Source organism: Ixodes scapularis, unplaced genomic scaffold, assembly GCF_016920785.2.
Source record: "Ixodes scapularis isolate PalLabHiFi unplaced genomic scaffold, ASM1692078v2 PGA_scaffold8__174_contigs__length_109621045, whole genome shotgun sequence".
NCBI classification, from domain to species: Eukaryota; Metazoa; Arthropoda; class Arachnida; order Ixodida; family Ixodidae; genus Ixodes; species Ixodes scapularis.
This window is the reverse complement of record NW_024609883.1, coordinates 61429136-61444394: the sequence shown is the minus strand read 5'-3', so window position 1 is coordinate 61444394 and position 15259 is coordinate 61429136. Positions and strand designations below refer to the sequence as shown.

Genomic DNA, 15259 nt, shown 5'->3' with positions numbered 1-15259 from the left:
ATCTCTCTCCTCACTGTGGGTGGGCATTCTTAAGGGGGCGTTACAGTGGGTTGCTCGTACCTACACACATAAAGGGCATCTAGCGAACGCTGCACGTTTGCGAATTCCCACCTTCGCAGGGCTGCAGCACGTGCGGTTGCCCCGTCGATACCAGTCGGGGTTCCTCGGACTTCGGGGACGAGCGTTGGTTGCTGTCCACACCTTGTAGGGGGTCTCCGCTGGGTGCTGCGAAAGAAACCACTGCTGCGGGAGGCTCGGCTGTCGGCTGCGCTCTCTCCTGCGGCATGGCCAAGTCTGCAGCAGTCGACCAAGAAAGCCGTGCACACGATTATGCCAACTAGCCGTGGCACTCTCTGCAGTCTGTCGCAGGTTAAGAATAGGGCAAGCCCCTCCTGCAAAGTCCTCCACTCTTTCTACCTCAGCAGAGGAAAAGCTGGAGAGAGGGTGAGTGGAGAGGAGAAAACCACCAACCATGAGAGAGCTCTGTGGGAGGGGGCTTCCCTTCAGCTTAGGTTGCAACCTACTAAAACATAGTTTGGTAAAGGTTATTTTAAGCTGTGCACAGCTTGGGTCTCAGGAGTTGAGACAGAGTTGTTTTTTGTTTTACTTTGACATTTGGAAGTGAGTGCACTGAACAGACATACTCCGTCAAAATGGCACAACTTCTGCAATTGGAGATTTTGCCAAACTTAAACATGCTGCAGGTGTAGTTACACGTGCTGGAGATGCTGATGCCTGCAGAACTAACTCTTATAATGCAAAAACCCAACAATAGCACTTGGCATATGCATTCATCAACACCTTATTTCAGACATTTACTCCATACCTTTTGTACTGATAAGGCAAGCATGTGCAGCACGTATAACTGCATGCCCAGCACTCTTTTCGGTGCTTTGGTAACTTGGTTAAAAGGTCTATTGTCATCCAAATTGTTTTATTTGTTACTGATGCAGATTTTTTTTTTGGTAATGTATTGCACTAGTTATATAATTTAGAAATAATGCAGTTTATGCTGGACAGATTCACCTCCAGGTGAATCTGTCCAGCCACATCTTTTGATTTTTTCTTTTTCTTTGCTGGTCGACGGGAAACACGCGCTGGCATATCCTTCAATAAACACGTCGCTCTACAGACTCACAGATCTACTGTCTGTCTACGGGGTAACACCCCCAAGAAGGAAAACAAAGTTTTGAGGGGTAGGACCATTAAACTTTTTTGAACATGGAAGTGTGATAGTGTCATAATTGACACCACTTGCCATATCAGTCTCGCAGGTAGCGCCGCTACCACATTCTAACATTGAGTGTTCATCGACGAAGATTAAAAGAGAGTAACGCTGGGCACGAGCGTGTATGTGCATGTGCCCCTGTAGAATGCTCCCGGGGAACACAGAGATATTACAGTGACAATGAGGATGATTGAGGTTGTTCCCATATTTACGTTGTTGGCAAGAGCCACGATTCCTTGCTCGTGGGTGCCGCCTGTGTCTCACAAACTGCCTGACCACGCCGTAGGCAATGACGGGCCAGCATGCGTGAGCAGCAACTTCAAGATCTTCCAAGGCAAGTTTTGACGCTGCCATATCACAAAGCGTCAGGTTGTTGGGACCGCAGAGTGTGCAGTACCAACAGTGAAGTCAAAACAAAAGAAAGCAGTCGACGGTACTTTCGAGTGTCAACTGGCCCGCTGCCTCTTGAACTAGAGCACTGCACGGGCCGGAATTTCTAGGCCCGACCCAGTAGAGACACGGCCCAGGCCCAAGTAAGCCCAGTAGAATCGACAAAATTTTTTAAATATGAGCCTCAGCCCTGCTCGAACCCGACAGATTATAAATATGAGCCCAAAAAAGTTTGCAGTCTTTAACCTAAAACTGTCTCCCCCACACCCACCCCCTTCGGGAGCTCCTCCGGACAGGAAGTACACTCGCCTCTAGGACCTACGTCTCATCTCATATGTGTGCCGAGACAGGTGCTAGCAAATATCAACAGGTGTCGTCCATGAGTCAGAACAATGGGAAAAAGGAACGCACAGCAAACACTTCGCAAGCATTACTGTACAAAACATTTTGAAAAACTCAATTTCAGGCGAAAAAGAATAGCAATAAAAAAGGCTCGGGGTACACCTAAACCCAAGCACACCGCATGAGTTGTGAATGCAAAAGCATGCAAGCCGCTTGTCCGCTACCTTGTTTCGTCTGCTGCATGCTTTTCGTCGCCGGTCAGCGCACGCGCTCCCATGAGCGCGCTGACCTTGCACGCTACTTGTTAACGGAGCGCTGACAGACACGCAGCGCCATGCGGTGAGCGGTCGTTGACGCGCAGCGGCCAATGGAAGCCTTGTCGACATGCGCCAGCCAATGGATTGAAGCCGAAAATCCAAGCTTTACTACGCACCTTTGGGATCGGGGAAACTAGGTGTCGTTGTCCAGGCTTTTCGCGTGGTTTCATAGCTGGAAGCTGGCTTCACTTGGAGACAGGATTTAAGGTGCCGTTTTCGCGCTTCAATCTGATGACATCGGCTCGCTCCATGGGACAGTTAATGCTTTCACATTGAAAGGAAACGGGCCTGCAGACGGCGGGAATGACGCCGCAAAAGACTTCCTCAGCAACGGCAATTGTTGCGGCACTCTCGCCCAACAAGATAGACAGAGAAAGGCGAAAAAGGAGCTCGGGTGCCTTACAATTGTTGTGTCAGAAGCAAAAAGAAAGCAGAAACAAGACGGAGGGACTGAGTAAAAAAAAAAAGCGGTCCACCCACTTGCACAAGTGACAGCAGCGAAATGCTTTTTTGATGAAAGCAGGGGCAAAGGTGGCTTGCAAGAAAAAAACGCTCCCAAGATAAATGAAAGCTGTTTACAATGCTCTGTAACGCCGGATCAGAGCGCAGCTCTCGAGGAAGACGGAAGGGTACTGAAGAATAGGTGACTCCCTGAGGTCACGTGACTTCAGGGGGGCAGGGGGGGGGGGGGGGGGGGGGGTAACCTCTGGTTGTTTATCAGTATTTCGAAATATTGTAACAATTTTTCTACAAGCGACACCTAAAGCCGCTCGTCAAATTTTGAAGCTCGCAATTAAGCATTTTTGGTGACACGACAGTTTTTTGCCTCAGAACTTTGTGTGAGGGCAGTTAACAGCATCCTACGCCTTAGTAAGTGTATCCGCGCGGTGTGAAGCCCACCACCAGCTATGGTGCAGTGCCCTGCCCCTCCCTAGTGTGACGTCGCGTGCAAGGCATATATAAGCTTCTGTGCTCTACGCATTTGAGGGGTCTCGCAAATCTTTGGAATGCTCACTTTCGGCATACGCCAGACAGCTCACAACACAAAGTGGTGGACGACAATACGTTAGTTTTGCCTCGCAAATTTAAATACATTTTGATTACCCTTGGCTTCACCTTGAGCTGCTCGCCTGGCCTTTTGCGCTTCACGTTTTTGTTCAGGTCGCTGATCAGAAGTTCGTTCAGCAGCACGTCTAGCCTGTTCAGCCAGGCGATGGCGCTTGTGCCGCCTGGCCTCTGCCTCCCTCGCACGATATTCCGAATCCTCAGCCCGCTTGCGGCGCATCGCCTCTGCACGCCTAGCCTTCGTCTTTGCCCTCTCGGCTTCAGTCTTAGGTGGCCGACCCCGCCGCCGAGCAGGAGCAGAGGTAGATGCGGCATCTGCACTCGTAGCAGACGACGACTCAGAAGAGCGCACCGCACTGGTAGACGGCACCGCATCCATCGCACATGTGTTCGTTTGTTCAGCAGCTCGCCTGGCCTGTTGAGCTTGGCGTCTCCGCTCGCGTCGCTGGTCTTCAGTCTCAGACGTTCGATTAGCAGCACGTCTAGCCTGTTCAGCCAGGCGGCGGCGCCTGCGCCGCTTGGCCTCTGCCTCCCTGGCACGATATTCGGAATCCTCAGCTCGTTTGTGGCGCATCGCCTCTGCACGTCTAGCCTTCGTCTTCGCCTTCTCGGCTTCAGTCTTACGTGGCCTACCCCGTCGCCGAGCAGGAGCAGACGTGGATGCGGCATCCGCACTGGTAGACGGCACCACATCCATCGCACCCGTGTTCTCCCCCGGGGGCCTAGCGGCGGCCCCGCGGCGGGGTACGCATTCTCCACAGACGAAAGCTCACGGCTCACGCCATGGCTGAAGCTCCTCTGGCTCCTCTAGCCCGGGAAAAGTGGCGCCGTGGTATGGCAGTATGGCCGTATGGCAGTATGGCCGTATGGCCGTGGCGCCATTCTTTGAACAAGCCGCGCGTCCACAGGCAGCGTCCACTATTGGCCAGTCAAGTGACTCAAGTGCTCAAGTCACGGCACGGGATTGTGCACGGGACCCACGGGACATTCTGCTTTGCTTTCGGTTTTGGCGGTTTTGGACTTCCGGCCGTCATTTACACGCGGAGTGCAGATATGGTGCCCGCGGTGCCCGGGCCGGAACGCGTCCCTGACTGGTGTTTTTACTGTTTTTACCGCGTCCAAAAAAAGCGGTTCCTCAATTTCCGTCTGATGACGTCATAAAAGTGCCATGTTATCGCCGGTTGCGATCCTGGTGGTGTCCCAGCTGAGGTGGTTTAAGCGGTAGACGCCTGTTCTGCTACAGGTCGCTTTTCAATGTAACAGCCCACAGAAGTTTCGGCAGTCAGAAGTTGGGACCCTTTGACGACAGCGACACTCACGTTTGCTTGTGTTTTTTGCCAGCATTTCTACCGCCAACCGCCAGGATCGCGACATGCGACAACACGCCCTTCGGCTTCTGTGACATCATTTGTTGCCACTTCGGGACCACTTTTAAAGCATGGGTGGGAACGCACCAGTCGGAGACGCGCTCCAGGCGCTCGCGGAGCGGGGAAGAGATCAGTGGTGAAGACGCCAGCAACGCCAGCCGCAGTTAAAGTCCAGGCACCATAGTTAAAGTAAACTGTAGTGCGCCGTTCGCGCACGCGCCACGCCAACGGGCCAACGGGTTTGTTCAGAGCTCTGGCTGTTTGCGTTTACAGCGCCACCACCGGACAAACGACTGCTTCCAACGCGCAGACACTCACCTTGCTCACCGTAGCCCAACCGTAGCCTACGGAGCATCGTATTCCCTTTCTCTCGGCATTTCCTCCTTACTCACCGTCTGCAAAAGAAAACGAAAAAGTAAAAAAAAAGCCCTGTCGCCCTGTTTTCCAACGTTCCCGCGAGGGGTAGCGAAACATGCTAGAGCGTCGCTTGCACAATGACCGCGCGTGTTTTAAACGAAATCTTCTTCAAAAACTTCGTGTACGTCTGTTCCTTGTCGAGACCCGGCGACAAGACAAGGCCGCGGTTCACCACTTTCGACGCACTACTCACCGTCTTGTCGATCGCGACGTTCTTCTCCGACATCGCCACCGGTAAAAAAGCCTCTCCTCACTCTGACATCTTTCAAAAAACACACACACGGGCGTGACTCATCTCTACTAACGTTTCTCTTTCTCCTCCGTCAGCGAGCTAATTCTCGCATGACCCAGCTGACTTTCAGACGTGATGTTAATCCCCACCTCTGCCCGTTTCGATCTGGATGACCATCGGACCGGCGTGCGGTCGTGTATCACTACCGCGTGATGCACGTTAAAGACGTCTCCAAAATACTCTGGCAGACTAATCCCACCCTGTCTAAACAAGCAATTTGTTTGTTTTTCAGACGTAATCGTGGTGACGCAGTACGCTCGCTCCGAGCTATGGGTCTACGCCGGTATGACGCTGTTCTTCGTGGTCATGCCGTCGATTGTGGTCAACTTGTTCAGTCTCCGGTGGCACATCCACGACAAGAGAGGCTCCAGGGTCGCCTGGGTCGTCAACGTCTTGCAGCTGGGCGTCTTGCACAGGTACGCCTGACCCTAGCTGGTGTACGCGGGGAATGTAGTAAACAGAAGAAAGTCCCGCTATCTTGAACACCCCTCCTTCACCCCAGCCCGTCGTTCGCGCATTGCGTGCGGCATTCCGTAATCTTTGGTTCCTGTCGCGAGCGCTCGAGGTTGAGATAAGCCGCTTCGGTCTTTGGCCCGCACGGAATGGCCCTGTCAATGTCTGCGTGGATTGGAATGAGCGCCGTCACCACGTAACCCGCCGTGATCCCTTCCTGGGAATAACAAATTAGTTGCATGTCAAAAACAATAACTCCCAACAGTTTCTCTTTTTTTTTTTTTTTAAGGGGGGATGTTTAGAAAATTTAATACAAAACGAGACAGACAAAAGTGTTTATCTGTATCTTGCACCTGAACGTCCGGTACACCCACACTGTTGCGTGGCGGACGAGAGATTGTCATGGAAAGTAAGCAAAGAATCTCGTCTAGTCAAAGCGAGGCTGCCTCGATGTCCTCCTGTTTTGAGTGATGACATTTTTTTTGTAGTACCCCATGCCAACACCACGCACTCACATTGGCAATACAAAGAAATAGCTAGAAACAAAATGCCACCGTAGCACAGTGAGTCGGGGGCTTGCAGTGACCCTGAAACAAGGATTGGCCTCTCCCCCCTTTACATTAAAAAAAAAGAATTATTTAAACAGTGTGGGAGAGGGGACAAAGATCTCCCTTGCCACGCCACTACTGTCACCCTGCTACCTCCCGAATAGTTCCGACGTCTCTGCGGTCGACGACAAGCATTTGTTCCGAAGACGCCCTTTCACGCGGTCTGAAACAACAAATAAAAAATGAGTGTTTGGAACGAAATGGGCACAGTGTTATCATCCTAAGCAAAGTGCACATGACGGCACCTTAGCCGAAGCACTTTTCAAAGTTACGAACCTGTGCATTCATTAGAAAGGTGCCCGAAGTATCCATTTTGTTGTTTAAATTTTTGAATGTATCATGCATTTTTACCTTGTTTGTTTGATTTCCCGTAATGCCACACCCCTCAGTATTTTGCAAGCGACATCTGTGGGGATGTCGCCTATGAATATTCATTGTCTAACTAAAACTAAACTTCACTTCGGTGCTTCTTCGAAAGCAACGCTCTGGCAACAAATTAGCACTGCCGGAGTCATCTTAAAGCTGCCTGTACCTTGATGCCAGCCGTAATTGTGTCGACATTGCTTCAGGTATCTACTCTCGCTGAAGACGGGCCTGAGGGCCGAACGGACTCAAGACCCGGATGACTTTCAAGACCTGTACCAGCAGCACAGTGACCTGTGCATGCTGCGGCTCTTCGACTCCTTTCTTGAGTCTGCACCTCAACTCGTGCTTCAGCTTTACATCATGGTCACCTACGAGGACTGGAACCTTTGGACGGGTAAGCACGCCTTCTAAACACCTTGCCTTTGAAGGTCACGTGTAGTGATGTTGAAGACAGAATAGAATAATGTCCCTAGTTGTGTAATAAGTCCGTCTCAACATATTGCATATGACAATGCCAGCCCTCGGGGATTGGGAGAATGAGGAGACGGTGCGCTGATCGAGACTGTTGTGATGATGATTACGGCACGTTTGTGTATTTCGAGAAAGGTTCGGCAAACCTCACCTTGCACCTTTGTTAAGGATATAGCTTGCCGGAGAATTTAAACATGTTTTAACTTGTACCAACACTCTGATTAAAGGGGTATGAAAACAAAATTTTAGCTCTTATCTCTTTGTCTAGCCAGAAACTATGATGTGTCAGCACCTTAGAAACACCAGTATTCTGGTCATAAACACAAAAACTAATTTTAAAATGATTTCTTAATACCACTTGGTAGTTGGGAGGCCGATGTAGTTATGATATTGAATGCCTCCTGCCTCAGCTTCACTCACGAAAGAACAGCACAAATGTATAGACAACTCGAGCTTGAATGGAATCGTGAAGCTTCCACGGTGCTTCGGCAACGTGCATTCCACACCATCAAGATCACTTTTCTTAGCATACGATGGGTAGGAGGTTAATCCTAGGATGCCGGGACCTTTTCCAGGCCAACCATACCACCCAACCCCCTCGTTGGGTGCGCTGTGACTGAGGCTTTCAGAGAGGTTCCGCCGGCGCCGCAGTTTTTCAAAAGTAATTGTAATTGTTTCTGAAATTGTGCAATTACTTATGCTAGAAGGTAATTAAATTGCAATTACGATTCCTTTTAGACAAAAGTAATGAATTACAATTACAAATTACCAAGAAAAGTTGTTAAATTACAGTAACTGATTTACTACCCAAGTATATTCCACAGATCTTCGTTGTCGTCTTTTTATGTATTCTCGGGGAGTGTCACGTATTCCCCTAGTAATGTATTTGGCACAACTATCCTCAGTCCACCCCTAAGCTGACAGTGCTGTGCGAGCTACGTGCTCGTTGGGCCAATCACACTTCTATCTTCTGCCACATGATCACGCTTCCACGCGCAAAGAACGGGTCCACGGCCGAAAGATCCTTTTGTGACGTAACGACTGATCGGAGGTTTTTCATGTTTCTCACGTTTAGTTGCATCTCCAGGGTAAACAAACATGATAGGTACTCAGATTTGCGAAATAAAAATACTCTATAATTCACCTCTAACTCATTTTTTTCAAGAACCTCTTCAGCTTTTTGTTTTACGAGCAGACATCTTGCTGTCGCCGCGTGGGAAGTCAACCTCCACGTGCTTGTGGTGCGCCCTGCCAGCTTTATTGCTGCAATGGAGGCTCTGGCGATAACCCCCCATCTGGGGTGGGGAACCCTAGCACTGGGCTTCCTCTCGTGGACGGGGGGAACAAAGAAGGATTTGTCAACCCTAGCCTTCCCCGCTGGAGTAGGGGAGCTTGTGGGGCGGGGAACACAGCGTGTGACGTGTGATGTGAGACGTGGGGCCGGCGTGGGGACGTGGGACGTGCAACATGTGACATGTGTGGACGCAAGTCGTGTGACAACCCGACCGGGACGAGACGTGAAGCGTGTTGACATGTGGGACGTATGACGTGAGTGTGAGACGTGTGATGCTGTGTGGTGATCCGTGAGTCGAGGCATCCCCTATAAGGGGAAGGCTGACGTAAAGGTAGCGCCTCTCGAATCTTCCCAGGGTGGGAGGGGCCCTCACATGGGAGCGGCCCTCACATGGGAGCGGCCTCCAGTAGGAGTCGAGAGATATCAAATTGATCACTGGGACGGGGCTGTGTGCTTCATGGTTGCCATGTACAGTGATTGTTGGACCCTCTGTGAGGCACGCTCATGTCTTAGTAGCGGAGTTGGATGGTAAGTCAATACTGCAGGAACTTTTAGTATTAGTTGACATTTCCCAGGCCATTCCACCGGCTGACCTGTTTGCTGGTTTCCTTTATTCCCATTAACTTCCATTTGGCGTTTCCAGAAATTCCCACTTGATCCAAGGATCTAATTCGTTTTACTTTAACTGGCTTTAAGTCTGCGGTGCAAAAGCGGGAGCGGACTGAGGCATATTATTTTTATTTCTTCTCTCGCCTCAAATTCAATTATGACCTCGTCAGCATCATCAAAAACCATTTAAGAATAACAGCTGCACCACTCTGACACCAGTGTCACCAATGCCACACCCTATAAAACTATGTGTTTGTTTCTAGAATGTAATAACTAATAACGGCATGATAGACATTCAAAATTGAATTGTTTTGCATTGACACATCAGTTAAAAGTAGGCAATCTTTCAGAGACACTTTCCGAGTTTGCTATTGCATGCTCCAAATAACCTCATTGCATCTATTCCATTGCCTCGCAGGCATCTCTGCTCTGCTTTCCCTGCTGTCTCTTGGCTGGGGCATAGCGGCGTATGGCAAGGCCATGCGTCTGTACAGAGCAGAAAAAAAGCAGCTCTCTTGGACTGGCCTGATCCTCCAGACGGTGTGGCGCTTTGGCACTATGACCTCGCGCGTCACCGCCATGGTCCTGCTTGCTTCCGTCTGCGGACCCTGGACCCTTCTTATCCTCGGCAAGTTTATGATCTTTCGTTTTAAGCTGGACTTTCCAAGGACAGGAGGGCCATGAGATAACCTCATGGTCCTCTTGTCCTTGACAAGCCAAAAGTTTGTGATCCTTTGCTTCAAACTGGAAGTCTTTTAGCTCAAGATCACCTCATTGTCTTCTTGTCCTTAGCTGAACCCCTTTTGCTTTGGGCTGGAAGTCTTTTAGCTCAAGATCACCTCATTATACTCTTGTCCTTAGCTAAGGACGTTTTGCTTCGAGCTAAAAGACTTTTAGCACAAGGTCACCTCATTGTCCTCTTGCCCTTAGCAAGTCAAAAGTTGATCTGTATCTTCAAACGAGGAGTCTTTAAGTTCGAGATAACCTCATTGACCTCCGGTCCTTGGCAAATATAAAGCTGATGATTTTTTGCTTCAAGCTGAAAGCCTTCTAGCTCAGATCACTTCATTGGCCTCTTGTCCTTAGGTGATGATCCTTTGCTTTAAGCTTAGCTCAATATCACCTCATGGTCCTCTTGTCTTTAGCTGATGATTCTTTGCTTCAAGCTAGAAGTCTTCTAGCTTAAAATTATCTCGTTGGTGTCTCATCCCAAGCTGATGACCCTATGCTTCGAGCTAGAAACCTTCAAGCTTGAAATCACTTTATTTTCCTGTTGTCGTTGGCAAATCAAAAGTTGATGACCTTTCGCTTCAAGCTGAAAATCTTCTAGCTCAAAATCATCTGATTGTGCATACTCTTCCTTGCTCCCAATGCTGCGTAGCCCCTGTAGTGACTCCATCACCTCGCTGCCCCCTTCAGTGTCCCTTCCTTGCCACCAGCACTGCATAGCCCTTGTAACTCCTGGATTGAAGAACATCACTGTTCTTCTTTCAGGGTGCCACTGGCTCTTGATGACGGTGTGGGTGACCCTTCACAACACCGACTTCTGTCCATCGAGGTGGGAGGAACGGGTCTACAATGCTGTGGTGGGCGTCATCTACACATTCTGCTTCTTCAACATTGAGGAGGGCCACTCAAGGAGACGCGTGGTCCTCTTCTACGCATTCACGGCAACACAAAACATGGCGTTTCTCCTCGTCTACTGCCTGGCCCAGGAGCACGACCCGACACACGTAGCCGCCGCGTCTGCCGTCGTGCTTACAAGTTTCGCCACTGGTGAGCAGATGCCTGCTGCGCTTTGCAGCAAACAATCAACTTTACCGACTTGCTGCTTCTTACCCTTAATTTCTGTCCACATGTCCATCACCACGCCAATGCAGTGTAAATTCAGTGCTGACCTTAGCACCGATGCAGCCCTTGCTAATGCATGCCAATACAGTCGAACCCGGTTATATCACACCCAGGTATTTTGAATTATTGTTTATACCGAACAGTCCAAACATCCCCTTGAAAATCACGTGTAATAGTATGGGAGCTTTGTTTTTCTGTATTGAACTTCTATGGCTAGGACACTCAATATAGCGAACTAAGCACGGCCGCTCGCACGGGTGCCCCTTCTCCTGCGGTCGGAGTGCGCTGGCGGCGAGTAGTACATAGCTTGCATTGCGAGACTAGCAAACCGCCAAGCCAGCATATGCTCGGGGATACGCAGCAACAAAAATGCAGTTGTAACAAAAAAAAAAATAAAAGTGGAGGATGGTCAAAGGGAAGGGCACGTGTGTGCGTAGAGTGTGCCCGTTGTTGAAGCAGTAGCGTGCGCTCTTTCCCCGAACACCCCAATAGCTGCGCGACTCCTTATCCCCCCAAAAAAACAAGCAAAAAAAAAAAAAAAAAGTCGTCGTCAAGTTGAGTGTGTGGACGACAACGGTTGAGCAATCGCACTTTGAACCTCTTATGTTTACCTTTTTTTTTTTCGCCGTCTTTGCTTTGCCCGTTTTCTTTTTTTACCGGCCTGATTTTAGTGAGGTTTTTTTTTTGTTGCTTGATTAACTTTATTCTATGGATCGAGTTTTTTTTTTTTTATGCGGCTTGCTTTTTTTTTTTTAACTTGTGTTTTGTTGTTGATCGCAAACACTGTCGCGTAAATGCGGCGGTGTTCGTGATCTTCACCAACTTAGGTCTAATGTATTTAGCGGCTCTTAGAGGCTCTATTTGGTAAGGTCCCATTTGACGCAATCTTTGGTATTACCAGAGACGCATGGAAATTTCAACTGGAGCTTAAGTTAACCTATTTCTGTATATCAAATATTGATATATCGAACTATATTACGATCCCCTTCGAATTCGATATACGTGGGTATACCTGAAGGTGTATGGCTGAAGCGAGTTGTTTTAGTGGCGCAGTTACACGTTTCATACCGAAGACAATGCACGGATCTGTTGCAGTACTTACGATTACGGTAACTTATTCCCGTCCGTGATCAACATGCTCGACATAATGCGCAATCGATTTACACTAGTATGGCAAGCGCCAAGTTTGCTCCAATACCGTAAATCTTGCCTTCCTCAGAACGAAGTTGTCCCGCTGCGACAGCCGACAGAATCAAACTCGACGCCTGTTGCCAGTATGAGATTTCGCAATATTGACCTCGCTTCGGTGAGCCACCTCATGCTATTGCAAGTTGTTAGGAGGAAACCTCAGTGATGAGAGGAGGAAACATAGTGCTAAATATTTGCCCAACTCAGCATCAATTACAGCACTGTACTGCGAGTGTGAACCGACCCCTAAGGGCGACTCCCGTCGTTGGCACCAAATTTGCAAGGCATGCAAGTCCAAAACAAAAAACGTTGCACATTCATCTATGAATCGTGTTGAACTCCCGCGCCAGTTTCGAAGGGTGCGATTTTTACACCAGAAGCAATTGTGAAGTATGTTGGTCGACAATCTTCTTGCAGGAATGTGCTGCATGGCCCTGTATTACCGGTTTTTCCATCCCAGCGGTCCCATCCCCATCTGCCGACGAGATTCCGACACTTCACAGAACGGAAAGGTAGTTGCGGTGGGTGCGATTTTGTTGTGGCATGAACATACTCAGAAACTCCACAGTGCAACCTATGTGTGGTAGTAGTCAATTTACACATCGGCATACATCAAATTATATGTCAACATACTTGCTAACAGAATGCCTCTATCTTTTGGGGAAAAAATTCAAACCCTCTTAATTCAAACTCGCGGATAATTCAAATTAACAAGCGGGTCCCGTCCTATTTGTTTCTAGGGAGGCAACTCCCTGTAATTCAAACTTTGCATTATTCAAACACAGTCTTGGTCCTCCTTGGGTTCAAATTAGCGAGATTTGACTGTATTTGTATCTCCATGTAGTATTCATACATTAAATGTCTGTACACTAGTGTGTTGCAAGGTAAGAATAGCAGGAAAAGCTCTTCCCTCTAAAGCTCTCTGCTCACCATAACTGGTGGTTTCCTCCTTTCTATCATTCGCTCTGCTAGAGTGGAAAGAGTGGAGGGCTTTATGGGACGAGCTTTTCCCGCTGTTCTTAACCTGCAACAGAATTTAGTATTGAAAGTGTGCTTCTACTTGGGTCTGCCATAGCTGACCATTTCTATATCGTACCTTAAGGAAAAGGTGTTCTACTACACCATTATCCCAAATTCCTCCACCACAGTGCCATCAAAAACTTGCCGAAACCTTACTTTGCAATGACGCAATATTACTTAGCTTTTCTATCAGACTTCTGTCGTTATCTCTTAATCACTTCGTCCTTGCCGGACAAACTAAGAAGCTAGGTGCTCCGTTTCTGCAGGAAGCTGACGATGCGGATGCGCCTGCGTACCACAGCACCCCGAAAGAAAAGACGAAGCAGCCTTCCGCCGCAGTGAATGCATCGCACTCGTTCCGAACGCTCAAGTACGTCGACTACCGCCACCAAAGTTCATCGACACCCCGCCACTGGAGCGTCGACCGGCCGCCGAGAAACGGGACCTTCAGCCCGGTGCGCGACGACACCCCATCCGACGAATTGCGCCGCTCCAATGACACGCCGGACGATTCTCAACTTTCCGCAAACGCCTCCCCAAGCACTCGGCACTTGAGCGAGCTCCGCACGTCATTTGTGGACGACATCGTCGCCAAGTTCCTCAACTGCTCGCTTGAGGAGCGCCATAGGTCGCACTCGCACAACTGCACGCTCGCCGAGCACGACGCGGAGGACGCAAGCGGTGGCGGCGGCGACGACTTCAACGCCATGCGGGAGCGCACTTCGAGTCGTCATCGCGTCGTCAACTTTAACTTTAGGCCTGCCGCAGCAAACAACGCAACGCCGGCCTTCCGGCGCCACTGTTCGTGCCTCGTGCTGTTTACGTTGGAGGACGGACTCGATGCGTCGCGGGACGGCGCGAGGTCCGTCAGAAGAGGGTTGCAGGGAGTCATGTCTGCGCCCAACGTCCGTCTGCAACGCGTCCCGTCTGGCGGCGGCTCGGAGTTGGGGTCGTGGTCGATGTGCAACTACCTCCCGGCCGACGGGGCTTCGCTCGTTGTTCCCGAGAGTTCATTGAGCGATGGTGCGCACGTTGACAACGAAGTTGACACGTCGGTGCCCCTTTTCGACGGTTGAACGACTGGTGAATTGTTTCTGTTGTAGAACGTTCCTCAAAGAAAGTATGCGTGGGGTCGACGTATTGGTGAAGTCAACATGTCCATTTCCTTTTTCGACGCGTGAACCGTTCCTGCTGCGAAACATTCCTCGGAGGAGGCGCACGCGGGGTCGAGACTGTGCTTTCCTCGGCGGCAGACGACTTTAGGACTGTTTGTTTTATTGAAGCCTGCGAACAAAGTCGCAGGATGGAAACTAGAATCCAGAAGCCAAGCCAGTATTTTTCTACAGCTGTATGATTGTTCATTGTACAGGTGTGTGTCACAATTTTGGGTACATTGGTTGCTACACGCCATACATATCGTAAATATCTGCTCCCTCACTGCCACCCTTTTGTGGCCAAATCCCCGCATCCTTGGGCAGCATTTCTATTGCAGACTAACTCTGAATTTTTAAGAATACTCTCGGGCTTTGTGTCATTTTTCGTGCTGTCCGAGGGCTCGGAAGCCAAGCTTTTACATGCATTTATTTTCGTGGTGCAACATTTAGGAAGCGTACGAGCTTTAAGCTCGTGTTCGACGTGTGTGGTCCAACATGCTTGAGGGCGGATGTGCCCGTGCCTCTGTCAGTCGACCACAGTTCAAGAACCGAAAGTGAATGGATCTTCAGTGAGAACTATGTTCGTTAATTTCCTCAACTGAACTACATACAAGTGTGTCATTATATGTAGACATCTCCATGCTTCAGAAAAATTGTCCACAATGTGATTTGTCCGTAATAATGAAGATCAAGGTCACAAATAAAAAAACAAGTGTGGCCACAAAAAACACCACTTACCTTCTAGGCGAGGGAGTGTTCCATTGCCGTGACACACGTAAGGAGAAAAGGGCAAGGTGATCTATCTGATAGAGACCCCCAAAATTATT

General features: G+C 49.4%; 2 protein-coding genes across 2 annotated transcripts; one reads left to right on the top strand and one right to left on the bottom strand.

Annotated features, from left to right (window-relative positions):
- Positions 1-3343: 3343 nt before the first annotated feature.
- Positions 3344-4186, bottom strand: LOC121833591 (translation initiation factor IF-2-like). The gene has a single exon (XM_042287002.1). The coding sequence runs from the start codon at positions 4037-4039 to the stop codon at positions 3344-3346; it is 696 nt and encodes a 231-aa protein (XP_042142936.1). The 5' UTR covers positions 4040-4186.
- Positions 4187-5095: 909 nt separating this feature from the next.
- On the top strand, positions 5096-15008 carry LOC8033018 (XK-related protein 6). Its single transcript, XM_029977422.4, has 7 exons — positions 5096-5360; positions 5651-5834; positions 7049-7239; positions 9638-9847; positions 10714-10995; positions 12676-12779; positions 13545-15008. Exons 1-7 carry the CDS (start codon positions 5204-5206, stop codon positions 14352-14354), a joined length of 1938 nt encoding a protein of 645 aa, XP_029833282.3. The 5' UTR covers positions 5096-5203; the 3' UTR covers positions 14355-15008.
- Positions 15009-15259: the final 251 nt, after the last annotated feature.